At 47.3% G+C, this 27905-nt stretch overlaps 1 protein-coding gene across 1 annotated transcript; it reads right to left on the bottom strand.

The window, feature by feature from the left end:
• Positions 1-1507: 1507 nt before the first annotated feature.
• Positions 1508-26073, bottom strand: LOC104053105 (T-lymphocyte activation antigen CD80). Its single transcript, XM_064469320.1, has 7 exons — positions 25943-26073; positions 25678-25783; positions 12528-12866; positions 9606-9887; positions 7474-7599; positions 4389-4512; positions 1508-2495 (listed from the first exon to the last, which is right to left on the bottom strand). The coding sequence occupies exons 2-6, from the start codon at positions 25763-25765 to the stop codon at positions 4406-4408; spliced, it is 942 nt and encodes a 313-aa protein (XP_064325390.1). The 5' UTR covers positions 25766-25783; positions 25943-26073; the 3' UTR covers positions 1508-2495; positions 4389-4405.
• Between the last annotated feature and the right edge of the window lie 1832 nt (positions 26074-27905).

The raw sequence follows: 27905 nt of genomic DNA, 5'->3' as shown, positions 1-27905 counted from the left end.
CAAAGACCCAGATATTAAGCTGAAAAGGTCTCACAGAAACCATTTGTGTGCAATTCACTGAATACAGCATAAGGCAATAGAAAACATGGTTCATAGTATAAGTGCTTAAGGAAAAAATAAACCAACTAACCTGCCCATCAAGGATATAGAAACAAAATGATGCTAGACATATTTGTCAGTGAAACTTTTTGTTTCCTTCAAAAGGAGTTACTTAAAGTGTCACAGGAGTCTGTGTTGATGTAGAAAGGTTTTGCACAGTGCAAAAGACAAACCTTTCTCCAGCAGGCTGTGCGATCATCAGTCAGGAGCAGAAGTAGAGCATGGGATAGTCAGAGGGAAAACGTGCTGGTACAACCGTCAGAGCTGTGGTGTGCTTGGTAAGTTGGACGTGCACCATGGTTATAGCAGGGAAGGAAGCATGATGTTGAAAATGAGCAAAATAAAGAAGAGAGTGTTCAGCCTGAAAGAAGCTAGTAGTTTGTGCCGGAAAGAACAAGCATAGACTGAAAGAAAAGGAAGCTTGAGAAGTATGAGACACCATTGCCACCAAGTCCTGCAATAAAGTCAGGCTGCCGTTTGGAAACACTGCTTTCTGAGTCAGCTACGTTCTGCTTGCAACAAGAATGCACTAGTACAAAGGGTATTGTTTCCTTATCGCCCACCTTATCTCCTTTTCTTTGTCAAAAAGCCCTCAATAAGAATGTTCCCATTTCACTTCACACAATGGGAAAGCAGCAAAAAAGCTGATGGGGCAGCATGACTCTGCAGGAGTAGAAAGGGAGCAGTGTCTTATTTTTTCACTAGCACCTTGATCCCTTAGCCTCTCATAGCTCAATCCTCTATAAACTGTTTTTAGTCCTATTTCCTCCAGCAATTTCTGTCTCAATATGTACCCGCTGGAAAAAAAGTGAAATAGATGGAATATTTCTTTGCCATGTCCTAGCAAGATGAACAGCTCAAGCAACAAAACATCCCACAAAGAGGACGGCATGCATGCTGCTTTCAGACTTTGGCCTGCCCTGCTAACTACATGCATGGACAGAGCAGTGAGGGAATGGGTACAGCTTGCAATGGGACAGAGCAAAAGGGAAACCCAAACCGGTCAAACTCAGGGCAAGGCTGAGTTAGGTTAGTATGCAGAGTTGCTCAGGAAGCTTGTTGCAGCTTGGGGCTTCTTCCTCTTTTCCCCTCAAAATGAGAAACCACTTTTTCCTACACAGTAGGTAAGATGAATCCTATCCACCCAGACCAGATGAGTCCTGTCCAATGTTAGCATCCTAAAGGGACTTTCCTTCATGTCCTGGCTGGGTAGAGAGAAGGCTGGCAGAAAGCAGCAGCATTCAACGCAAAGTAAATCCCTGTGTTGCTGTGAGAGACGCCCAAGAATCTGGAGAGCCTACCCTAACACGTATTCCTAGGCAAATGTACAAACAAAAGCAGACCTATGTTTATGAAGCAAGGCCCTGAGTTACGTTTTCTTACAATAGATACATGTGAGAGAACCAACCAGTGTTACAGAAATTTAAATGGGTAGAAATTTACAAGTATGGGTACGAAGGAATGCGTATAAAAGCTTGTACATGTGTATGCGCAAAGGTGTGCACATGCGTGCACTCACACAAGCCACCACCAGCGGGCTGCGCTGTGTCGGATGTGCTTCTCTCTCTCTGAGTAATTTAACGGAGGAGCTGTATCGTGGTACCTGGGTTGGTGAGGCCATCCTTTCAGAAGAGAAAGGTTAGGAGAACTTCTGCCACTGCTGTAGATAAGCAATAGTAGTTAGCTGTTAGGTGTGCCGTCAGTATGTATGATTTCCTAGAAAGTCTCATAGCCCTGAAAATAAGCATGAGGCATACAGTCCCACCTCAAGCTGCTTTTTTTCATGAAAAGTGCGTGCATTATTGCCTCCTGAGGGGAGAAAGGACATGTATCTGTAACATTCAAGTCGCAATCCAAAGTCCTCCAGCACAAAGAACAGTGCTGGCAGATATCCATGTGAGGGTGAATACAAAAGAAGTTTTAGCTGCTCCCAGTCGCAACATGGAGGCACAAGCCTGACTTGAGCTTGTGTGTCGGGGTCTGGGGTCTCCCAAAGGCCAGCTCTGTGTTATTAAAGGAGTAGGTGGGTGTGGGCTACCTGCTAGGGCTCTGCAGGCCCCCTGATTTTCATAGAGGCAGCATCAAAGCCAGAGGATCCCAAACTCTTGAACTGGTGTGTCGATGCTGATGACACTCTTCTTCTGCCCCATTGCAGGAACATGGAGGGTCCAGGATGGCTAGAATTCCAGTGACCCCACTGTAACGAGACCACCCCACAGCGTCTGTGGCATAGGTGGAGTTTTGTATTCATTCATACGAGGTTATGTTGTCAGTCTTCTTGAGCAGAATTTTCTACTGCTGTTATCCCTTTCCAGAGAGCCAAAGGGTCAATGCAGTAAGCATTGCTGTAGAACGAACAGTGGGGACTGCAGTGCGGAATACACAGTGTAAGAAACCTGGGGGACACAAAGAAGAGATTTTGCTGATTTTCACCCCCTCCTTCTTAACCCTAAATGCAAGCCAGAATGTTGCAGAGCCGAGACAAACACGGATCACCTGCGATAGCCTTCCACAAGAGGGCCCCGATAGTGTAATACTGTAATAACAGTAAAGACAGAGCTATTCAGAGCTAGGCAGCTCAAGACAGGCACTACAGTGAGCTACAGACTGGCTCAACGCTTACTGTGAAAACCTTTGGACTCTGCAGAGGCGCTGTCCCTCTGAGAAGTGAGGACGATTAATGTATGCACTACCCTATTTAAGTGGCAATAGAACAGGGCTCAGTGCATCACACAGGTACGAGATGGCAGTCAGCCACTAAGGAAGCACAGCTTCCATCCGTGTCCACAGACAGCAGCCATTCCAGGCGCTGGAGCCGGGAAACACCAGCCGCTTACAGAAAAAGCCTGGCAAACTTTTATAACAAAAGAGGAATATGGCAGAATGGATTTATTCAGTAGGTGAACTCCTGCCACTCCCATCACAAAACCCCCCAGAATTCATGCTAACCGAGGCTCTAGTATCTGTTCCAGATAGGGCCTTCCCCAGAGGAAAACATGAGTGGGTGGTCAGGTTTGGAAATGAGACGAGTGGCCTGAATGATAGTTTCCCCTCCTTTCCATCTCAAAAATGTAAAGCTTTTAGATTGCTGCAATGCACAGCGTGACAAATTCATGACTTCTAGGACTCTACATCTGTTAGTCTATGGCATTACCCTGGCAATTCAGCATGCTGTGGTGAGAGCAGTCACCTGGATAATGATGCAAATAAGGACAGTTAGCTGCTAATGTTTCCTTAAGTCTCTTGACTTGAAAAATGTCTTTGGAGGACACAGTTGAGCTTTCAAGCCAAAATGGGTATAATGCCTTGTAGTCATAAAACCTTGGTAAGCCAGACTTTTCCCCAGCCCTTACTTCACAACACCTCATTATCAGAAGTAACTTCTTTTAAAAATGCAAGTGTTTTCTGGGCAAGTCTTAGAAGGGAAACATTTCCTTCTCATTCCTCCAGAAGTGGATCGGCATTGCTAATATTACTGGGAAAGCTGGAGTTGTTCTCCTGTTGTTCACCTCTCCCTCAGCACCACTTCGACAATCCTTCATTTCTATCATCTGCGATGTTCCCGTGTTTATGCATCAGATCAGATCAGGCACACAGCTCACAGGGCATCAGCCAGAAATAACCTCCAGGGGATGAACCCACATGTGGGACCTGTAGTAGTGATGAGCTACTCACAAGTTAGTCCAACAGGACTGGAACTAAAAGGCTGCCCAGTTCTTAGTTGGGAGGCCCATAAAATGAGCACAAGGGCAGTGGCAGGGGGTGTCACTGCAGATCCTGACAGATGGCTGACCGTGCTACAAACCCACCTCTCAGACATTAACTAGCTTCCTTACACAGGTTCAGAGGAGACACTGACAGTCAAAGTTACCAAATGTTTCTCTCTCTTCATCCCCACTTAGTCCCTAAAAATTTATATTAATTAAGGAAATGAATGCCACAAAAACTTGCACGCCATCCATGCAGGGACCATTCTGTGGAGAAAGCAGCTTAGCAGCCCAGGATATTTGTTCCTGTAACATTTTTCACTAGATTCATTTCTAGAAATTTGAAATAACCCAAACAAAGCAATGCCCCACAACCAACATGAGCATCATTCTTCTAGTTACCTGACCAGGAAACACCATGTGTCTGAGTTGGCAGGAGGACCCTATCGCTTTTATTTACCTTAAAGGACAGCACACACTCATATTAAAAGCCATACCTGGTTTTGTGAGCTAACATCACATGAGAATCTAATAGTATTCAAGAAGCTATTTTGCCAGGAGAAGAACGGTGACAAAAACTACCTGCAAATGCAATCTGGTCATACAGATGAAGTTTCACGTGTCACTTTAGAGCTCACAGGTGGCTTCATAGATTCTTTCACATCCTCTTCCACTGAATCCTGAGGCTTACAGCAGTGAGAACAGACTGAAAAAGAAGATCCCTCATTAGTATTTGGAATTCCAGAAGACATAAAAGTGCTGAATCCAGATGTCTTCTTCAACAATGTAAAGTATAACTGAGAGGGGTAAGAAAGGAGAGAAGGCATTAAAGAAAAAGAAATCTTTTAGGTCTAGTTACTTCTACTTTTCCTTGACAGGACTCGTCCCTGCAGTACATCTGAATATGACTGGCCCATAGCCATAATCTGATCTGATAGAAAGCTTTGTTATATATAAATGTTATCTATATAGTGTCATATGGATAGAACAGTTCTTACTAGCACAGGGCTAGGACCTCAGCCTGGCACAAAGACAAGTTGGTACAGTTCAGAAGGGAAATAATGGTAAAAGTTATATGTCACTAAATGCAGTTTACCAAGCAAGTGAAAGAATACTGGTGTTAGAACCAGCCAACCAACTTCTTCAGTGCTTTAAAGGGAGTTCAGATTAAGCAGGTCCTCTTAGTGTCTCAGGGTCTATAAATGACTTTTCGTTTAATAATTGAAGTTGAATGTCTCTGTACTATTACAGCAGATTGTACTTGCACAAATTTTACAACATGGATCCTCAGCTATTCTTTAGGTGGCCTCTACTCTTGGTCTAATCCTGGTGCTTTGTGTTAATTGAAAAGCCAGAAAAGAAATACCAGTCTAAAGAGTTTCCAGTCTTAAATTACTGCAAAGACAGGCTGTGAGCTCCTCAAAGGAGGGAGTTGCGAACCTCAGCAAAGCATCTACATGTTTTGGTCACCACCACAATCACACATCTGAGACCTCTTATTTCCGTTTTGCTCTATCTTTCTATTCTTCCCTCCCACACTTCAGCTCTTTGAAGCATGGCTTTTTGAGCTCAGAAACCACTCTTAGCATCAAGGCAGCTCCCAACTCAGCTTTCCATATGCCAGAACAACAGAGGTACTCTCAGACTATTCTCAGCTCCCACAATATCTCTTGAAAGGTGACCTCTAACAACACCAGCAGGAAGTACTCTTGGGACAGATATTCCCAGACACGTGGTAATGCATAGCAGCACCGAAATGTGACAACTGTACAAACCGGGAAGTTGGATTGAAGCTCTAGCTTCAGTTTTTTACAGTATACACCTGGTCTGGAAAGTGTGCGTACAAAACAGCACCATCTGACTCGGCAAATTTACTCCCTGTGCATATTAGGAAAATGGGACTGAAAGGGAAATGCCAGTTTATGCAGCTATGCCCCATGCTGCTGCAGGAGACTACATTCTACAACATTGGTATGCTTTTTACATCTACCTTAAAAGCAATTTGGTTTCTATATAAAAGGCTATTTCAGAATGCTCCAGAATCTTACTAATTTAATGTTAAGGAACCTTTTCATTTCCAGCCTATATTTGTTTAGAGCCAAATCTTCAATTTCCAGTTCATTTTCTCCTATAATTAGAAGTTCATTATCCTCACAGCTAACAGCACAGGCTGTGATCAGCTGTTATTTTCTTGGTTTCAACCTGCTTGCTTCTTTTCCACTGACATAGCCGCAGGGAACGGCAGGGGAGAACCAGCACTGGTGTCATAGGGGCACATGAGTGGAAAATGAGGAGGTGTACAGGTGTAGCCAAGAGTCACTGCTTTCCAGAAACCTCCTTTCTTTGTAATAAAACACCAAAAAGAAAATTAGCCCAGCCTGACTCAGTGGTCCTATTAGTTTTTGAAGGGATGTGGTTGGGGTGGGGGGGGAAAGAAAACTAGTAATGCTATCTCCAGACCTCTGACTTGAGAGTGGACTTGACTGAAGTTGAAACAGGTAGCAGAAGACACAAGCACGACAGACCTCCAAGTGTCCCTGAGTGAACTGAGTCCCTGCTGCCTAGAAAATAACCTCTTTCCAACGGAGGATACCACTGTGACTGTGATAATCTAAGACTCTCAGACGGGTGGCTTTTGCTTTAAGTGGGCTAAACATAGAGTGCTCTCAGTGTGGGATTCTTGTCTCCAGACTTTACTTCCCCGGTGACCTGACAGAACTTGATTGGGTGATATTTATAACATGTTGCAAGGCCTGCTGTCTTCCTCAGGATTGCTTTTCAAAGCTGCTACCAGGGTGTGGATAGGACATCTACTACTGTTGACTTTATACTGGCTGGATACCTAGCTGACTTTATAAATCCATTAGATGCTTACCCACTTCTTCAGGGGCTTTCTGGCTAGGTCAGCTTAGACACGATTAGGAGCAACAGCTAACAGATGAGATTTTCTTTTTTTGAGCCACCAAAATAAAAACCTACTAAGCCGCCAGCTAACCCTGAGATGCTTGAAGTTGCCTTTGCCATTGAAAAACTCCTGGAGACATGTCTGGACTTACTGAAGACTTCATAGGGTAGGACAGGGCACCTGACCTGTGCTGGTTTTGGCCACACAAAGATGACAAATCCATCTCTCCTGATGGGGGTTCTCCTAAAAGTGGGACACTGCTATGCTTAAGTCCTTTCTGTGGCCCTAGCACTGTGTATTTTTGTAACTTTGGCTCTGTGACTTTTCTGAGGGATTGTCTAAGTAGGGTGTGTAGAGAGATCCCGTTCTGAGACCGGTAGGGCTCAGCTGTATCTATTGTGATCACCAAGATTCTTGGCATCTTCAAGCACCTTAATACACAAAAATGGATCTTTGTGAATCTCTTCAAGTCTGTATACCCCTGATTTTGTCAATATTCTGATCTGCTGGTAAAACTCCTCATCGCCCTTTTGCTCTCAAACCTGAACCCTCGTGCTGCCTGCACACAAAATATAGGAAAGTCCTGAGCTGGACTTATATTTGTGACAGTAGATGTTGCATGAAAAAAAAAAATAAAAAAGGGAAATGAGAAGAAGGTACAAAAATACCTAGTGTGTCAGTATAGTTTCTATAAATGTGTGTTTTACACAGAAACTCCATATGCAGTAAGAGACCGTTTCCTGAAAAAGGAGCTATACTTACCATGCCTTGGAAGGTATTTTGCTGCTAGGGTGATGGCCAAAAGGAAGATGATAATGATGATACTTGAAGCAGTAATGACATTATAAGATGGAGGCACAGTAGGGACAACACAGTCATTTTTATTTTCTGAGACAGAAGAAATAAAACATAAATAAAGAGCCGAGCAACATATTGGCATGTTAGTGTAAGAGCAGGTACATGAATTTTGGTGGTTCTGGACAAGTTCTAACTCAGATATTCAGCCTGAAAATTTACCTATTCAATAAACAAACAGACAGAGCTGGTACCTAAATTCTCCCATTCTCCCACATTTGCTATGTACTGAAATACACAGAATCTGAAATGCTAGGTCCTTGTCCAGAGCAAGACTGAGACAGGCAATATTTAAAAAACACATAAGCTGTTTTTAAAGAAACTATTTAGACTTGGTGGAAAAGTCTGAGCCTGTATCTAGTAAACTTCCATTCTCCAAGGTACTCTGCAGTTTTTCTTACTGTTTTCGCCAGATTTATGCCTAATTTTTTTCCCTCTGAATTCACAGGTGATGGAGAATGATGCATTGAACAGACTAGAATAGGCTTTTTTTCTGCATGGCAGGGAAGGAGTGCTGTGGCAGAGTTCAGTTTCAATGGGTCTGGAGCCTTTGGCTTTTCACCACTGGAGATGACCATTCTGCCACTTGGACATTAGATGACCGGCCATTCTTGTACAGTACAGGACAGCCCTAAGTCAACAGGAGGGACGGACTTGGTGCATGTTCACAGGTCTTTAGATTTTCATCATCTGCATCTGGCACAATTAAGCATCATTCAACTTCTAAGACACTAGCCTGATCTGCTGTACAACCTTCCCCTCCACTGTAGGGTTTGCCTCCTATGTTCACCAGAGGCTGTATTCTGCCTGGGACTCTGTGTTCATGAAAGACTTGTTTGGAGGACCATTTCCATCATGCCAGAATGGGAGTAGTTCCACATCTTAAAAATCAAGAAGTGGGGGTTTTGTGACTGCTGTTGTCACTGTTGATTGCACCCTCCTCTGAGAAGCTGTGTGACAACAGTGCTAGTACTATTGTTACTTTTTTGGCTGTTCTCCTTTTCTATGTAGTATGATAACCTTCTGCTATTACCATCTCTAGGGACATTATGCACTACATCCAGCAATAACCAATAGTCATAAAGCACTAGTTTCTGGCATTCGTCCTGAAGCTGAATGGCACCTCCCCTCACGAGCCCCTTTGATTTTAGTAAGATTGATGAATAAGCTACCTTGATGAATAAGGTACAATTCCCTAGGAAAAATAGCACTTTTCTACCTTCCCTTGAAGGTGCCTTTATCTCTACAGTGAAGACATCAGACACAGAGACATTTCAGAATACTTTTTTGGTAACAACATTAAAAAAACTCCTTTTGGCTTTAAGAGTTTTCTTGCAAATCCCCTTCTACTGCAAAACATCAGGACTATAGTGTGATGCCTTCCCTCATGCTGTTTCCATTTTTGCCTCAAGCTTTTCAAAGCACAGACTTATCTATTGTGTTATCACTTTTAAGCCATGCACCGTGATGGAATTTTTTCCATATGAGTTAACCCTATATTAAACATGTGTATGAAAGAAAAATTTTGTCTAGACCCCAGCTGACAGTTTTAGTCACTGAAGCAGGAAAAAGCATGCTTGTTAAATGAGGAAATTCCCTTTGAATGTAACCTGTGGCTTCTAAGGCACACACATTTCTCCAGTCCCTCCATTTGAATACCAGGTCTGTGCAATGGAACTGGCAGCAAGATCATGCTGGTACAGAGGGGCACTGAATGGTGGCAACACCAACCTGTGGGAGCCGCTGAGGCTGACATCACCAGGTCACAACGGGATCCAGTTGCCCTCTCAGCCCAGCTGTGACTCACAGTAGAGCAGCAGGTAGACAAAGCTGTCTCTGCTTGTCAGTCACTGTCATAACTCTCCTCTCCCACCCTCACTGTCTTACAGCCTTTGAAATATTTTGGTGTGCAGCTCACGGGCTAGATCATTGGGTCATCCTTGCATGAACAGATACACAAAATCTACTGCTTTCTCAGAGAAGCAACTCAGCAGGTTCAACAGAATGGTTTTATAACACAAACTATTATAAAAACCTACTCAGAAGCAAACTGGTGGACTTGAGAAAGCCATTGTATTCAACGGAGCAAGTGAAGCTGACGTCTTTGGTCACGTTGAGCCACAGTTGGCCAGTGACATTGTACAGGCCGAGGCTGGACTTGGACACAGAGCTGGTATTCCACACCACAGATACGTTGTTGAGGGCTCCAGAGATTTTGGGTTTGGGGAAACCTCCGTGAGAAGAACAGCTTACCACCATCACAGTTGATTCACAAGTTTTAAAGCGTTTTTCTACTGTTACGTTCGGCTTACTGAAGTCAGCTGAAACAAGAAAGATTTAGTTACCATTCTGTCAGATTATAGCAAGGGCTGTAGTCCTGATCACCCATGGTCAAACCAAAGACTCCCCCACAGGTCATTCTCCCTCTATCATATTCTGTTTGGCCTCTCATGTGCCTTAGTGTCCTCCCCACAGCCTTGACTGGATATGGCCTTGGCCTTTGCTTCTTCTCCTCCCTGGGCAGTACATAGACTTCGTGACCCCACCTCTCCAATGCTGCCATTTCTCTCTACGTACCAGCAGTTTGTGGATCAACAGAAGGAACCATAAAACAGGTAGGAAAAATTCAGGACTGAATAAAAATCCATACTGCAGGCAATGGTAGACAATTTCCTTTCCCTCCCTGTAGTCCCATCCTAGCCAGAAGCTCACAGAGGGTCCATCTCTGCTGGTAGTGGAGGTTGGGCTCTAAGCTGGGATGGCCAGCAAGAGACTAAATTACATGTTCTGCATGAGTGCCCCTCCAGAAGGCCCAGCTGAGAGCAAGACCCAGTCATAGTAGTCACTGCAAAAATGTGCAGCACTACACAGGTCCTCTCAGACCATGTTCTCACCAGACTGGTTATCATTGCCGAGGAGAGTTTTCAGAGGTTTCCCACCCATACAACTTGTTCCATGCCTTCCTGCCCGGTCTGATGTACTGCTTTAAGTGTTTGTGAGACTGCATGGTGAAATGGATGAGAGGACTAATGGGTGAAGAACGAGAAGAAAGGTGGTGTCATTTTTAGCCTGCTTCCCTTTGCCAATCTCATTCATCGTGTTACTGTAAACAGTTGCATTGGTACAATTGAGGATGCCCACGGGTTGCAATAAACAGCCCAGGGTGAGGAGGTGTGGCAAAGGAACTACTTTAGGCAACTCTCCCATTGGAAAAATCCTGTGGGACCACAAGTTTAGCAAGAGAGGCACCAGTCAGAAAAAGAAACTCAGCGTGTGGCTTCCTTGTAGGCGTAAGTCACACCAACACCACTGCTGCCCAAGGGACCAAACTGTGCCTCCCACCCCTGCCAGCTGTAGGTCTATAGCCTGCACACCCCCTCAGGTGCTAAGCCCAGGCACGGCAAGGCCAGGCAGAGAGCTGCAGCAGGTTGCTCAACTCACTGCAAAATGACCCTTTTGGAGCAGTACGGTTTTGTCTGCGACTGCTCCCTGCCTGACTCACCATTTGACCACATGACCGCTGGGATAAGGCAGACAGCCTTGCAGTGATAGCGCGTCTTCCACAGCTTATGCTGACCACAAACCCGTGGTCTAGGCTACCAAGCAACTTGTGAAATAAACTTGCTCAACATTGCTTGGTCGACCAGTGGCAGACAAGGAGGCACCCGGATTTCCTTCCCGGCCCACTATCTGTTGAGCAATACGGCATTGACACCCAGTCTGGAAAGTCCCTTCAAGCATCCCAGCTGACTTCACCAAGGCTCCCTGATCAGTCTCCAGGGAGTAACACCTTTCTGCCTCTCTCAGGGTAGCCTGATTCCAGCAGGAGCAAGGGGAGCTCTCCCTTTCCTGTTCCCCACAACAACTGATCCCGCTTTTCCAAAGGGAGCAGAAGTCTACCACAATTATTACAACTGGCCTGTTAAGACAGCAAGGGGATTTCTTGAAGGAAAGAAACCGGAGTATTTGTGGGGAGGAAAAGAGATCTGTTGTTTCACATTTTTCATGCAGTTAATTCCTCAGCCCTCACAGCTAGAGAGGGTGCTGGCAGTGCACTTCCCTTTTTTCATATCGGTTCCCAGAAAGATCACTAAATTTGTGTCCTTGCACATATGCCCACCATGCCCTCGGACAGGCAGGCAATGGCCAAATCTCAGGAGCTTAGCTGTTTTGTTGATGAATCTCATTCCGGATGGGCAATGTTCATTCAACTGGCTTGTCTAGAAGATTCCTGGAACTCTCTGCTGCTAAAGGTATTCAAATGTGTGTATATATTTATATATGTTACCGGTACATCTGCCTTTGGTTGAAACCAACCGCCACAAAAACAGTGGTAGAAATGGAAAATAATGTCAATGGAACCTTTTTAGCCTCCAAGAAAAGATTCAGATTCATTCTGAGCACAGGAACTTGGGTTATTTCTTTAAGGTAAAAAGCCTCAAATCTCCAGCTGAGTTCAGCCTTAGGTTGTGGAGCTGCAGGGCTCCCTGGAGAGTCTGGGCTCCCAGGGGCTTGGATGCAGGGCTGGGATGCTGCCGTGGCCACAGAGAAGCAATGCCACCCCATTCCTCTTTTGGCCTGGATGCTTCCTGGCCACCACAGGCTTTGTCTCTGCTTTGCCCAAAAGACAGCAGGGGGCAGAGGCGGCCTAGGGCATCCACCAGCAGTGGTACCTGGGGAGGAGTCCTTGGCTAAGAGGGAGGCATCAAGGGGAGGATGGTGGGCTGCTGGTGGGAAAGGCGAATCTTCTGTACCTGGAGTAGCTTTGGAAAGGTAAGGAGGGAGGCTACTAGAATGGAAATACAGGGGTCTTAACACATCTTCCAGTACTAAACATAACCTAAAAGTAGGCTTTCTGTTGAAAGTCTATCTGCTACACTATGACTAAATCTTGAAGGAGTGTCTATTACCCCTGAGGTTGGCACCAGAAAGCCTCAGGTGTCAGGATGCAATCCACCTACCTGTAACAAAGAGGGTGACAGTCTCATCACACACGACAACTGAGTTCTGTGAATGTTTGCGGTGCTGAACTACACACTGGTAAGGGCCATTGTCCAGGATTTCCACGGGGGAGATCCACAGGGTGAGGTTCCTGACATCCATCCCTGTCCGGTTCTCGTACCGCTCTTGCTGGGGCATCTTCTTCCCCTCTGCATAGGCAAGCACTACCTCTGTGGTGTTCTTCTGCCAGTAGACCCGGTAGTTTTGTAGGCTATCTGAGCTGGGAATTTCATGACAACAAGGCAGGAAGACTTTTTCCCCGACTTTGCTTTTGACTACTTTCTTCTCCAGTGCATAGCCTGTAGGTGGGGGGGCAAACAAAAGTCAGTGAGACAGTGGTATAGCCTTGTGCCAGCACCTGCTGCGTAGACCTCACCTCTTTCGGCTCTATCTGCCCCCGATAATGTACCTTGTCACCCACCAAGCTGTTTACAACTTCAGCTCTGCACTGAGGAAAGACTTACCTTGGCATTGCCTTTTACATAATGCTCTAGTCCTATGTAGGATCCCAACCTAGCAGGCACACAATGATTTCTGCAGGGATTACTGAAGGCAAAGGCAGGAGAGTTACCTGCCTGAACAGAAATTTTGCTGACCCTTTGAAAAAAGCCACACGTCAGAGTAAAGGATTGCCATTATTCATGTAAAGGGCTAAAAACACACATTCCCAAACTGCTATCTCCTCTGCTCTCCCTTTTCAGAGTTCAGTGTTTGCCATGTTTGTGTCACCCTCTGGTGGGTTCCCTGCATACCAAACAGGGCCACATTGGACTATTAGTGTGGAGGTCTGGGTGGTTTTTTTTTTTTTTTGGTAAAAGAATAAAACCCAAAACTTTCAAGATCCCAGAAGCTAGAAGCAACCGTACCATGATAAACAAAGGTTACAGCCACACTGTCTTCAGCCTCCCAGTATTAGTAAATGAACAATTTTCCCTAGTCTAGCTAAAACAAATTTATACTTGTGAAGGCCCATGGGTCTCCCTTGGGATTACTTGCAAACCAGCACAGGCATTCCCCAACTCCTGCCCAGCAAACGTGTTGGTGCCATACCTAGTATACAGGCATGTGCCTACAATAACAAGCTGAGGCCCTTGCAAGGGGGAAATCTAGTACAACTTTGACCAGGTCAGCAGTTATCCCCCTGCTTTGTGCTCCGACGTCTATGCATGCCACTCCCGTGATCAGCCCTGCTTTCCCACTCCCCTTCCTGTTTCCAGTGGGTACATGCTCACAGGGGCCAGGACCTGACAGGTGAGGGAGCAGCCTAGCAAGGAGCTCCTGCTGTTGTTGGAAGAGTGACCCAGTACTGACGTGCAGTCCTGCGCTGCAAGGCCAGGGCAGATGATGGTTGGGCTTTCGCCTGGGTTTGTGCAGCCTTCAGGGTGATGCTTATCCCTGTGCACCCTGCTTTGTTAGTCCAGAAAGTCAGGTTGCTTTATGTTTGCCCTGCTTGCCTCAGCCTCGCTACCTGAGCACCCATCTCCAGTAGTGGAAGGGGGATACCAATCTGTTGCACTCCATTCACTGGAAGTAGAAAAACAAGGAAATAACTATCCTCAGGACAGAGAAGATTCAAATTCCCTCTTCCTGCCTTGCAGAACAGATCTCAGTAAACATGTCCGAGAGAAAGAAAGCAGGGAAGTCCTGACCAGGCAGAGTGTGTCACTGATGGGGAGAGCGCAGCATCAGCCTTCGGTGGAGGTGAGACCCCGTGTGCAAAGCCTCAGCCTGAAGTGCGAACTGAACGCTTGACAAAGCTGAGCCGAAGAACTGCCACCCACCCCCAGCAAAATCTGGCTGATGTTGGCTCACATGTTATTGCCACAACTAACGCCTAACCACAGCCACGCCATACGCAGGCACAGAGTGCAGCGCTCAGGGTGTGACCGGGGCGCTGTGACACTCAGATTCAGCAGAAGTGTCCAAAACAGCCACAAGCTTGTTGCCCACCAGGGCTTGTTTGCTTAGAGGTGACTCACAAGACCCTTGGGGTGCTGTCACACAGCCGGCAGCAAGACCCCTGCAGCATGCCGACCTGTGCACAGTGACACACCGGATGATGCTCTTTGCAGTCCTCCAGCTGCCGGTGTTAGAAGAAGACAAGCAGATGCTCTAGCAGTGCCCCAGCACAGCCTGATCTTGGGGCAGCACTGGGGCTGCTTGATGAAGCTTGGCCCAGGCAGAGAGCCTAGGACAGAACGTGAAATAAGTTTTTACCCCTTTCCCCTATGACACATCTACCCCTGTCCCACCCACATGCTTTCTATTAAATCAATAGCAAACACATTGAAAAATACTGGGGAAGTCCTGGCAACACTATGGAATGCTCTAATACTAAATAAATAGAATATGTAATTAAACAAGAAACTTCTCATTTAACTGGTTTCCCTCCACTCAGCCACTTCAGTGTTCTTCCAAAGGGAAAGATTCAAACACAATTCCCACCCCCACTACCTGTACTTCCCCTTATAATGCATCGCAGACCACAAGCAGCCAGACTGGGGCAGACCAGGAGCCCACTCAGCCCGCTGACCTGTGTCAGCCAGCAACTGGTAGCAAAACGGTAGTAAAACTAGTTCTTCCACACCATACAGGATAAGAACTGCCATGCCCTGCCAACCTTTGGCAGTCATGAATTTAGGGATTTCTTGGCACTGGCAGTTCAATCGTTACTCCTAGACCTACCCTTCATGAAGAGATCTTGCCCCTTCAGGAATGCACGTATATTTTTGGTTTCCACAACATCCTGTGACGGTGAGTAACACGGTTTGATTACATGCTGTGTGAAAATGCATTTCCTTCTGTTCGCTTTAAAAGCAGCCCGCTTTAGGCTGGGATTCTTGAAGTTCCTCCTCCTGCATGTCTTCATGCATTTGTGTGTGCGTGTGTTTCTTCCCTCGACCACATCTTTGCTTGTTCTCACAGTTCAGCTCTTACTATTGCTGGAGAGATTCACAAGAGTGACTGGTCAAACTTTGGGATTGTGAAGCCTGACAAAAACAATTTTCTATTTTCTTTTGCAGCAATAGGGGAAGAGTAGGCGTACAGTAAATGTCAGGGTGACATCGCATCATGAGTTGCATAAGGTTCTCCGCACCTTGCCCCTAAGAGTCTCCTTTGCAACCAAAAGGAGAACAAAAACCTCCTCAGCAGTACATGTGCAGGGGCTGGAAACTCCTGCTGATGTCACATCTGCCCTTAAAAGGCTCTGCACCCTTGAAACTGTAACCTGAATGCTGCAAGCCTGAAGGAACCAAAGTCCATGAAGAGTCATTCAGCCCCATAAAAGTCCCCTTTCACTTTAAAGGTGAACTGCAAAGCAAAAATGAAAATTCAGTTCTGTCCCATTTCTGTGCTGAATGCTCTCCGTAACCAGTCTGTGGGGGAGATATCCACCATGGAAATAATTTTTAATGACTTTTCTAGAAAAAAGATGCCTTCTGTTCCCATGTCCCCCTGAAGCCCACCTGCTGCCTTGCTGTGCATGCACATTGCTCCACCACTGGAAGCCTGTGGGGTGTGGCAATGCTGAACCGATGATGGCTGACATTCTGTTCCCCAGGCAGAAGAAACCTGTGTCATTCACACTATGCCTGTGCTGCAGATGGCCCACACGGCAGGGCAAAAGAGAACAGAAAGGTGAGTGTAGAGGAAACCTGTCCTTTCCTGTTTTCTCTGACAGTCAGCAAGCAGAAGAGCTGTTGAGCCCGTATCCCTATTTCCTTCAGTCCTTGCCCAAGCCATGCCTCAGAAATTCCCCGGCCACCGAGAGCTTGGTTATCCTGACCACGCATACAATCAGGCAGTATGGGAAGAGCAAACTGCCCCTGGGACAGAAGTTCTGCAGAGACATTTGACTGTAAAAGGCAGTGAAAGACCACGCCAGGCTTTAGAGAAGCAGCGCTGAACTGTTGGAAACCTTCAGATAATTTCTGGTGATCAGAAACCCCAAAAACATTCTCCTTCCCCTCTGTTCTCCATTTCTCTGCCCTTCTGAACTGCTTTGCCTTTTTTTGATCTTATCTTGTGTTACCTTGCCTCGCACACAACCCACAAAGCAATGCACAATAAGGGAAAGGTCCTTCTTGGTGGGCCTGGAGTCCTTTACCCCTCTGTGTAAGCAGCAGGTAAGACAGTGCATCTGCACATTTTTTCAGCTGACAGTCCTGCAAAAAGCTCCGAGGCATATTGTCAGTGGCACTCCAAAACTGGGAGGGTCAAAACAGCCTTGCATTGCTTTTTTTCCATAAGGTCCCCGATTTATCTTGGCAACAGCAGCTGGTCTCTCTAAATTACTGGCATCACCGACTTTGCCTAGGACCATGCACCCAGGGTTCCTGCTCTGCTGGGGCACTGACACCTTTCTCACCCTCTGCCTGCACATGGGCTGGAAAAAAGGACGTCAAACAGCTCTGGGAGTGGGTACACGACTCATCGTGGTGAGGCAAGGGCACTTCTGGCAACCAGGCTGGGCCAGCTGAGGAAAATACGTCTTGTGGCGCTGCAGCTTTCTCCTGGCAGCCATCCCCTCGGGTCAGTGTGGTAATCACACTCGACAGTCCCTGGGTAATTCTGCAGCTCAAGCCCCCTCATTCTCTGTGAACAGCACATTTGCCCCAAAGCTGCAGGTTTTATCCTTTGAGGACAACTCTGTATTTTGCAGGGATTTCCAAGCAAGACAGATAATCAGCTGAAAAACTGAAAAATTTTGAAAAGCTGAGTCTTGAAAGGACTTTGGTCTTTTCTTTATCCCAGGTGATTTTACCAGTGAGGAAACATATTCTCCCACAACTTTCCATGGAGTTAAAATTCAGCAAATGTCCTGTGCTACACTGGAATACATGAAGAAATGCTTTGTTTTTAAGCTAAGTTGGTGTTGTGACACTGCGAACACAGAGATCAGAGAAAAGACCCCATTAGATGCCCAGCTCACTTCTATGGAGACATCATGACACTTCAGCAGGGCATAAAATCACCGCTTTCCTTTGCGTTTTGCTGTAAAGACCCCAGGAAATAAGAAAGATGGGATGAAACAGAGAAAAGTGGGTGCTGGCAGGCCCTGCTTGACCATCCTCTTTAAGGAGTCCATGTCTGCATATTAACCTGGGCACGAGTGCTTGGCAAGCCTCCTAGGCTCCTTCTACCCCGACTCTGCTTCAGCAAGTGGAGGCATGCAAAGGGAGGTCTCGGCATGCAGAGAAAGGAGAGTCCCTTTCCCCTCGCACAATCTAACCTTCTGGTCACAAACTACAGGCCTGCTCCTACCCTTCAACTGCTCTAGGCTGCTCTGGCAAAGCAAAGCAGCTGCAAACCCCGTTTGCTTCACTCAGGTCACGGTGACCTCTTGCAAGGTCGTGTTTCCTTACTCACCTCGTATACCGCGAGAGAGAGGAGCAGAACAGAAGGCGTCCAAAAGAAGAACAGTGATGCACTTCATTTGGCAGCGGTTCCACTGTCTTGCTTCCCTGTACCCACTCACTAGTCAAGCATACCCACAGCCATTAAGTGACGGGATTAATCCTAGTTTACAATGATGCCATGGCACGTTTGAGATAGGAAAACAGTTTAAAGAGCTTTTTCTGAAAGTTCAGCTCTGCTTGCTTCTGTGCCATAACCTCGGGGCACCCTCCTTGGAGTGGTATAGCAAGGGCACGGCAGCCCTTATGTGGCTTTATGCACTTCCCATCTTTACATTGCCACATTCCTCCTAAACGAAACAATAACCTTGCTTCACCCAGCTCTGTACTGTGTGATTTGGCAACAGTTATAACATCCCCATGGTGTTTTGGTGCTTCACTCCTTCAGCAGCCTTCATTCCATTTTAATGCTGTTTTGTTTCACATGCAAAGCCTTTAGCAAAGAAATCCTTGAGATCATGAAGTGGCTGTGAAAACCAAATGACACCTTCCTGCGTCTGTAGACAGAAAGACAGCCAATCTCTGGGGGTGAGCACTAATACAATTTTTTTTTTCCAGCAGCATGTTACCTTGAGGCCTTACTGACAACAAATGAAATTATCAATCTTATTTGTCTCCCAGAGCATACTTTGATAACCAGCGATGTACTGTAGGTAACACTCATTTTAGAGAGGTTCACAGGGTGCTCCCAACACATGCTGGTGTCTGACGTGGTCCCAGTCCCTTAGACATGCCCTACTCCCGCTGAAGCCCTCCCTCTGACTACGGTTGCCTTTCCAGGTTGCATACCAAACACTCCGCTTTCTCCAGTCTTAATCGCTGCTCACCAGAAAGCAGATTTCATGCTCCCCTGATAGCCTGTTTACCACAAAAGCCAGCAAGGCAACCCAGCCAGATGGGGAACGAAAGGAAGTGCTGTTACTGAGCCACAACTCAGTCAAAAACCTGGCTTCAAAGGGAAGGGAACTCCATTAATCATGAAAAAGTTCCATGATCTGCTGTTAGCAACTGAGAAGATGAAAGGGAATCTGAAATACTCTAGCAAAGGGGCTCGCTACTGCGCTGGGGCAGTTCCAGCCAGCCAGTACGCCTCCCTCTTGCTCTTGCCATGCCCAGCTTGTGTTTCAGTACTTCTTGCAATAAAGATCTCCTGCTTTCTGAGTCACCACTGCCCCAGCTGGGACGAGCCCATCACCTGGGTATGTCCAGTCTGCTTTGTTTATAACGTGAGTAAGATCGCAACTCTTCTCAAGTCAGTTGGCAAATTTCTGGCACTAGCCAGGAGGCCAGACCCAAGCAAGGAGCTGGAGATGAGATGCCAAACTACTTGGGGGTGGGGACTATATCGTGTCTTAAGATCTTCCCCTTTGCTGCGGAGCCCTCCGCTCGGGGAGGAGAGGAAGGAGGGCTTGCTTACCTCCCACGCTGAACAGCAGCAGGGGCACTGGCGATGGGGACAGAAAGACATCTTTGACTTGGAGAAAGGAGCGAAGGGTCTTTCTGAACCTTCCCCCTTTCTCCATTCCCAGCATGTGGAGTGGGTGACCCCGCTAGAATAGAAATGGGCAGGGGAGACCCTAAATCAGGATGTCCTCAGAGGCTTGGCATATTTTAGTTTTGTCTGAGATCAGATTCCTGCAACTGGCTCAGCACTCTTATGACTTCCCAGTTTGGGGGCTGAAGCTAGATGTGGCAGTTGTGTTAGACAGGCCTTTGGGAGAGATTTGTCACACACAAAGACAAAAATAGATTTGTTAATTTTTTCCCCTGCAGACTCTGTCCCTTGCTGACTGGATTACTTTGCACTTCCTCTATATTTATCTCCCAGCTGAAGATGTTCTCAGATATTTTTCCTATTTCCTCCAGTACCACTGCCATGCATGCTGCTGTCCTCGCGGCACAGCTTTTGAAGTTGAGGTCCTCCCCACTGCTTAAGGCCTCAGTTTTCTTCAGTGCTTGCTAAACCTTACTGCCTCGTGTGCTCCCCAAGTAGCCAGCCCACTCTTGAAACTAATAGAAGGTGAAAGTGCCCAGTAACCAGGAAAATTATGATACCTCTCACATAATCCCACTCAAAATTAGAAATATGACTTTTTTTTTCTTCTTCTAAAGTACTTGTCCACAGTCATAGCAATATTCACCAGTGCAGCTAACAACGCTGCAGGCCTGCCAGCCATTATTTTGTTATAAAAGCCTGGTCCCTGCTTGGCCACTAAGTCACGAATGCTCTGCGAGCAACAACCTTGACAATAGCACCGCAGCTGGAGGAGAAATTAAACAGCCCTATACAAGAGGACAGCACGGTGAATGGCAATTAACGGAAGGATGACTGAGGAAACAAGACCAAAGCAGTCCAGAGGTGTCTGAAAGCTACAAAAGCCACAGAAGGAGTGAAACTTGAGACTTGGGCAGGGACCACTGGAGGCACGGGCTGGGAGCATCGCAGGGCAGGGCGGCGTGGGGAGGGGGCTCTCTCGGCTGGTAGGAAACAGTGTCTGATGGCGAGGTCTGTTCAGACTGAAGCACTTCCCCCGGTGCAGGGATGAAAGCCTTGTCTGCCAGACATTTAAAACTACACCAGAGGGTACCTGCTATGGGGAAAGCAGTGGTGCGCAGACAGACTTGCCTCAATGGCCTTTTCTAACAACTTTTCATATGATACGATGGCATCCTGGGCTTGCCAAAAGGTGAACGCCTTTTGAGCACTGTATAGCTAGATATGCCACCGTTAGCCAGCAGTCAGCACTTTTATTTTCAGCCAGGGAGTCCCCTGGGACCAATGATATTTTAAAAGCGTAACAGTGAAAAAGCAGAAGCAAAGCCCGTGGCATTTCCGCATTGGGAAAGGTTTACATACTCTCAGATGACCTCCCGAGACTCCCGATGGTGATGTCCCTCCAAGGGGACAGAACATCTACAGTTAAACATTAATTTCATCTATTTAAAAACAAAACCAACCTCCTTTCACCAAGCAAACGGACTTCACTGCCTTTAGCACATTTGCCTTGCCACCTCATGAAAAATACCACCAGCATTTATAGTAGGAAACACATCTTAAAAAAGAAGGAGAGCTTCTTTGAATGTGGAAATTCTCCTCCAGCCTGGCACGACCTCAGGGTGCAGCCAGACGACAAACTGGCACTGACCTCATGCCTTCCCCACATAAGCAGAGGGGATCTGGCTCCCCTTTCCCTTCCAACCTCATGTACTCCCACTGCTTTCCTTGCAGGGCTCTCCAGAGGCTGGTTCCATATGCCACATTGGTGTAAAAAAGGGGGGGGGGGGGGAGAAAAGAAACTTTCTGCTAAGCTGGAAGGCAAATTAGATCATCCAAGGATCGGACATGTACCAGAACTAGTGCAAAGGAGAGGAGGATCGCGTAGCCAGGAGCAGAGGAGAGAGGAGCAGGACTGCACCTTTCGGTGGCGGTGACCTGTTTGGCCCTCTCAGCGGTGCTGCCTGTCTGCATCCCCCTCCGGGGTATACAGTATTGAGTGTAAAAGCAAATTGGCACTGAAGAGAGCAGGCTGACCCCCCACAAAAAACTAACTCACTGCAAGCGAGACAGGGGGATAACTCCGTCAGTGGCAGCCTTCATTTATGTCAGATAAATTATGCCCACTAAACCATGCTTGTAACTCAGAATTGAGGCAGCGACGGGCAGGAAAGGTGGGAGGGCGCACAGGGTGGCAACTTCTGCTGGCAACCTACCGCAGTGCATAAAAATTTCAGCCCCAGACTTTGCATGTTTAAATGCAGGGATGTCTGACATTCACACTGCAAAAAGGTTACAAATGTCTCAGTGATCCAAGAAATGCAAAAGAGCTGTTGCCCTCATTCTAATGTGAGCTTAACAAAGTTATCTGGGTTTATTCCGATCTAGCTGGAAAAGGGAAATAAAGTGGGTGAGACAAACGTTCAACCAGTAGCCTTACAAACTCAGTGTGCAGGTGTATAAATGTATTTTGACTGTGTAAGAATGTAGCCTGTCTATGCTTAATTTTCTGTGTTTTTTCTAAAGAATTCTTTCATTAAAAAGAACGCAACAGAAGTAGTAAAACAGAGTAGTAAAGCAAAAGCAGGACCCTTTAGTTGGGTTTCTGTTTCTCCAGACAAGTTTCTACAGCAGGTTTCACTCTGGATAGACAGACTGACAGAAAAAGGAGTTTCTTAGTTCCGCTGCTCTTGTTTTTGAACCAAAGTAATTTCTTTTCTGCATGGCTGGAACAGGAGGAGACAGAAACTCATTGGAAAAAAGGAAATTGAAAAATACAGCTGAAGGCAGCAGGAGCAATAGGACAGAAACTCAATTTGCATCCAGTGATCAAGTGGGAAAATCTGATACATAAGGAAAAATTTCTGCCATCTCCGCCACAAAAGCTGCCCTAGGCACCACCCACCCTGGAGCTGACACAGAAATTAGCCACCAAGCACCTAAAGCTCGTTGCTAGATACTTCATTATTTGGGGGTGGCCACAAAACAGGGAATCTTTCTCTTTCTCAACCCGCTTTGTCCCTTTCTGAAACCCAGCTCTACTCCGAGCTCTTTATTGGCAGTAACATGCAGGAGGGGATTCCCAGAGTGAGTTACTTGTGAGCCAGCCCTCGCTTGCACTGCGGAGGGAAGTGGCTATTCCTCCCCGCCCCTCCCTCACCCAACTCTCCAATAACTCAGAAAAGCTGTAGGGATTTTCCTCAAAACTTCCCAAAGATTTTCAGCACTGGGAAGAAACCACGAGCTAGACAGTCCCCAGTCAGATGAAAAGAATCCAGGGGAGCCTAAAAGGAATACTCCATGGGACAAAAACCAGACTTGCTGGGGCCCTGTAATCAGTGCCTAGGCCACGTTTGCACACAGGGCAGGGAAAGGTCATACTGGGTGATCTCTAGCAACAGTCTCCTCATACAATGAAGTGGGACTGAGAACATCCTGATATTCGTAGGTAGGTGTGAAAGTGCAATGGCAGGAGAAAAACAAGCCTGTGGGGATACCAGCAATGCCTTCAGACCATAAATAAATTTGTGCTGTAATCAAGGCTGTTCTGCCAGTTTTCTGCTGTGCTGAGACAGCAGGGCGTTCATGCACATCAGTGTCTCCAGCAGCAGATGACATCTCAGAAGCAGCTCTAAATTACACTGGCATTTCAGTGGGTCACCTCAGGTGAACCCCAGAGTAGCAAAATTCAATTCAAGGGGAAACAAATGTATCTATGTAGCTTGGGCATAAACCATTTCCTACAAAATACAACCTTCAGATAATCCTTTTTAATTAAGACCCTCTTAAAGCCACCTTCTGCTGCGATGTAAAAATTCAGTCTGGCATTCCCTACATTACTATTTCATTCACATAGGACATAATGAGAGCAACTGCTTTCATGCTAGCATGCTACATGACCTTTTGGAGTGCCACAGCACAGAGGTGTGCAAGCACCAAAACACCTGAGCTAAACCCAAGGATGCAAGATGTAGACACAGGCTCTGGGTGCCAGCTTTGACTGTGCCTTGATGTGGTCATGACCAGTCCCACAAGGGGTCAGTTCTGTAAATGCTGGCCTTGGCGACTTGCTTAACAACGCACGGGAAGGCACTGGCAGGGCAATGGCAGGCTTCCTTTCTGGGCTTCACAGTTTTGCCACGATAAGGTCAAAAGTTGGTCCTTGTGGTGCCTGTGGGTGACCTAGGAAAGACATCACCTACAAGTGCCAGTAAAGCTTTTAAAACCACTTGTTTGTGGGTACTGTAGCAGGTATTTTCAAGGGTCACTAACATAGGAATGCTCCTTTTTGGAGAGAAAGGTGGCAAGGGTGTGTAGGCGTGCATATGGAGGGAGAAAGAAAGTGCATCAGATGTGCTGTCCTTGTCAGCCTGCCAAGCAACCCGCTCCCGAGGCACCACGACTTCCGCAGACTCTTTCTGTGGGAAGCATCTAACAATTATGCCCCAAAAGCTGATATAATGCCTTTAAAAGCTTTTTTTTTTTTCCACTCAGCCTCTTGCAGAATTAAACCCTGGACTTTTGTGATCAATCAGATTTGGAGAAGTAAGTCTTCTCAGCAATATGATGATGAAACCCTGCCGGCATATGGATTTGTGCCTTGTGTTTCCCAGCCCAGGCACCTCTCCCCATGCCTCCCACCCCATTCCCAAGTCCTCGGTACTGCCATGCCCCTTACAGGCCCCTCTCACAGCAGCCTCCTGCCCTTTCCGTCAGCTGGGCATGAGCAGGGGCAGCACAGGCTCTGGCTGTTCGGGTGCTGCCTGTGGCTAGCCAGGGGTTTCCATTCAGTGGACAAGGATGCCGCACCTCTGCCAGCTCTGCCTCCCTGTCAAATTTGGTTGAAACTGGGCAGGGGATTCGGAAGTTACAATCAGGGGCCTAAAGAAACAGATGGAGAGATGGAAAGCAGGATAAACTATCATTCCCTTAGTAAGCCATACCAGAAAAAGCACAGCTACAGGAACACGTAGTTTTCTATTATCAAGCTCCTATTTCCAGTACTGGATATTAGGATGCATCAGACTATATATCCAAGTAGTGACTGTCTTTGGTCTTGGAATCAGCATACTTTCTAGAAAAACTACAAGGCTGGCTAATTACCACATGCTCGTAGTTACATTAATAACATACCACAAGCTCTTACAGTACGGAGAGAAGAAACAGCTCTGCACATGATGGATTGTTTGTCCATTGCAGTAAGGGCAAAATACATCTGTACTTGACACGTGTTTCACAAGCGCAGAGGTAGGAGAAAGAGTGCGGGGTAAGACACGAGAGTAGAAATCTCATGAATGGCGCTTGAAGTGCTTGCTTTCTTTACAGGTGAGCTCTGTGATCTGATCCCTGTATAAGTCTCCGAGTTTTGTTCAAAGATTATGAGACTGAAACTCAAAATGAAACTCAGCATCAAATATCTCCCAGTTTCACAACATCAGCACGAAAAACTCCTAATTTTGCATCACTTGATTTTTAATCAAAGCCTCAGCTCAGCCCAGGTTTGCTCCAGAGTATCATTAGCTGCAATGAAACACTAAAATTGCCAATAAGCACAACCTATTTTGCATCCACAACGAATCCCAGCTGAGAAGTGAGTTTTGTGTGGTTTCAAGGTTAACATTTCACACAGCTGGGAAGAGTCATCCCAAGCTTGTTGAGGTTGGGGGGGACCTGTGGACTTCAGCATGCTTTGCAGCAGGTCCTTAGAGAAGGACAGAGGACAGCCCTTGCAGTCCTCCCACGGGGACTTTTGTTGTTGCAGAAAGCGCTCGCTGTGCACTGCGCTGCCCGGGCGGTGGAGAGCCCTCCAGCCCACCACTCCGCCCTGTCTTCCCCACCGCACACTCACTTTCAGCCACCCCAAACACTACAGAAACTGCCCCGCCGCCGAAGCCGATGCCCAAGGGGCTGTGCCGCATGCTGGCTGTGGACGTTAGCCACCCCAAAAATACCCTCCTTGTTCTCACCCTGACTGGGATGGGTGACCTCGTCCCTCTGGGAGCCGGCAGCTCAGCACTCAGCACCGTGGTTAGCAAGCCAGCCACCCCCAAACCCCGGCCCAGCCTCAGCCCTGGCAGAGGGCACCAGAACGAGCACCCTGGGGGCTGCCGGCCGCCAAAGACTGTCAGGCGGGCACTGCCGCCCGCTCGGGACCAGCATGACCCCTCCCACACTCCCATGCCGGCCGCTCCTGCTTACCTAAGCTAAGGCAGAGCAGCATGAAGACCCCGAGCCCCAGCCACCTCCTCAAGGCCAGCGCCGGCAGGGCACCAGGCAGGCACGCCATCTTCCTGTAGCTCCTGGGCTGGGAGGAGAGGGGGACACGGTTAGGGGAATGGCGCCCAAGGAGCCACAGCACCCGCTGCCGAGCTCCCTTCCTTCCTGCCGCCTGCTGCCGCAAAAAAACCACGAGCAGAAGCCAGCCCAGCCCACCCCGCTTTCCTCCCTGGTGCCCCCGGGGTACCTGCAGCTTCTCTGGGTGAGCGGCCCTGAGGCCACCCCCTGAGGTGGGGAGGAGGTAGGGGCCTCAGTGCCCGTCCATAGGTGCCCGGCTCCTGCTGCAGGGCTGCCGAGACACTCACTCCCTGCCGGGGTGCGGGGGGAAGGCTGGGCGGCGGGCGGGTGCTCAGCTTCATAAGTCACCTCATGCCCGCCCACATCTTCCTCGTGGGGCGTGCGTAAGTCTGCATGCCTGCCACCCCCGCTGCCCAGGGATGGGGCTCAGCTGCTGCCTTCGCCCCTCAGTGCCGGCTTGGATGGGCCTCTGGCAAGGGGCAGGAGGGTTTTGGGCTGAGGGGGCAGCAAAGTGCTGTGCCCATGACGGGTGGGTATCCAGGCTAAGTGTTGGGCACTGCTGGCACTGGTGGGGCTTGCTTCTCTTAGAGCAACTAAAGTAAACACTTGACAGTACTTTGGGCATAATCCTATAAAATTGTATTTGAAAATAAAGAAAAAAAACTCCACACCATCGTTTCAGGCCCAGCTGGATATAATCCCTCAAGCTCAGTTACATGAAGAAAATGTAAGAAAGATTGCTTAAGCTGCACATGTTGGCCATCATGGCCGAGCAGCTGGACGGGGAGCAGCCGCCAGATGCACCACCCCGACCAAAGGGGCTCCGCAGAGCATCCATCAGCTGTGGCAGGAGAGGCGGAGGGAGTGCTTCCCTTCCCAGCACCGGGTCCTCCTCCTCCAGTAGGCAACCACCGCTCACCCATGGCACCCACCACCAGCCCCTTCCTCCCACTCCCTGCCTCACCCCGGCTCCGGATGGACGGGGCAGGGCAGAGGTGTGGGCTGTCCTTGCTCTGAACCTTAGAAGGGCAGAGCCCTCATGAACCTGAGAGGCCAAACAAAACCTGTCTGAAGTAAATTCTAAGCAGAAAAACAAACCACTTAGTAAACAAGAGCCCGGGGGAGTAAGCATTGCTAAGTGATGTAGATTTGTACAACATATTGCACACCCTCCTGCAAAACAAAATGAACCCCGGTATTGTGTAAGGGGTTATATTTAGCTGTACTAATCACAGCGAGAGGGTTACTCACCAATGAAAGCCTGATTTTCTTCAAGGAAAAACCTAAAGCGCAAATGCAAACCAAGATTAAAATCATTTATTTAAATGCAGATTTCTGGCTGGCTGATTTAAATTACCTTGATTTAAAGCAAATGCATCCTTTTTATCAGAAATGGTTTGTCACTATGATGCTCTGGTTTTTCTTCAGTATAGGTGCCTTGGATTAGGTGAGTAGATGTACTGATGTTGAAGTGAATTGGGCTTATTGGATCGTAATACAAATCAGAGTTTTATTTTGACATAACTAACGAGGTGGTAGTCTGATCACATATCCTGCATCATTACAGAGTTACTGGCAACCCTGTTACAGCAGTACAGTCTACCATCTCACTTTCATTTTAAATACAAGCTTTTTAAAAAAAATATATATATATATATTTCTGCCATTAGCAGATTACAACCAGAAGGAAACCCCAGCCTGTTATATCCACATCTATATTCTTGCTTGAGGTTAAACGTTGCTCTTCTTGGATGGGCGGTCCCAGGGAAAGCGATTGAGCTCATCAGCTGCAGTCTGTAGCAAGGAGGGAACATACCCCTTCTTACCCACAGAGGAACCCAGTGCAACTAGTCACTTCGTTATGGCTGCCTAGGTTTTAGATAGACAGCTGATCTCACGAATGCTATTTTTGGTCAGAGCTCCTTCTCTTTTTCTAGGTATCATGGCTCTTGGTATCTTTGCCTTCAGAGAGCACCCTGATTGTAAGGAGACCGCAAGAACAGGGAGAGCGTAGCGGCCAACTGCTTTGTTCTGCTTTGATCAGAGGAAGAAGTAATAATTTTTCCATCACTTAAAGCTCCCTAAGCGCTTATTCTTGATTCTTGGATTCAAGGAAAGAGGTATTATGCATC

The sequence above is a fragment of the Phalacrocorax carbo genome, chromosome 1 (assembly GCF_963921805.1).
Source record: "Phalacrocorax carbo chromosome 1, bPhaCar2.1, whole genome shotgun sequence".
NCBI lineage: Eukaryota > Metazoa > Chordata > Aves > Suliformes > Phalacrocoracidae > Phalacrocorax > Phalacrocorax carbo.
This window is presented reverse-complemented; position numbering and strand designations above follow the sequence as displayed.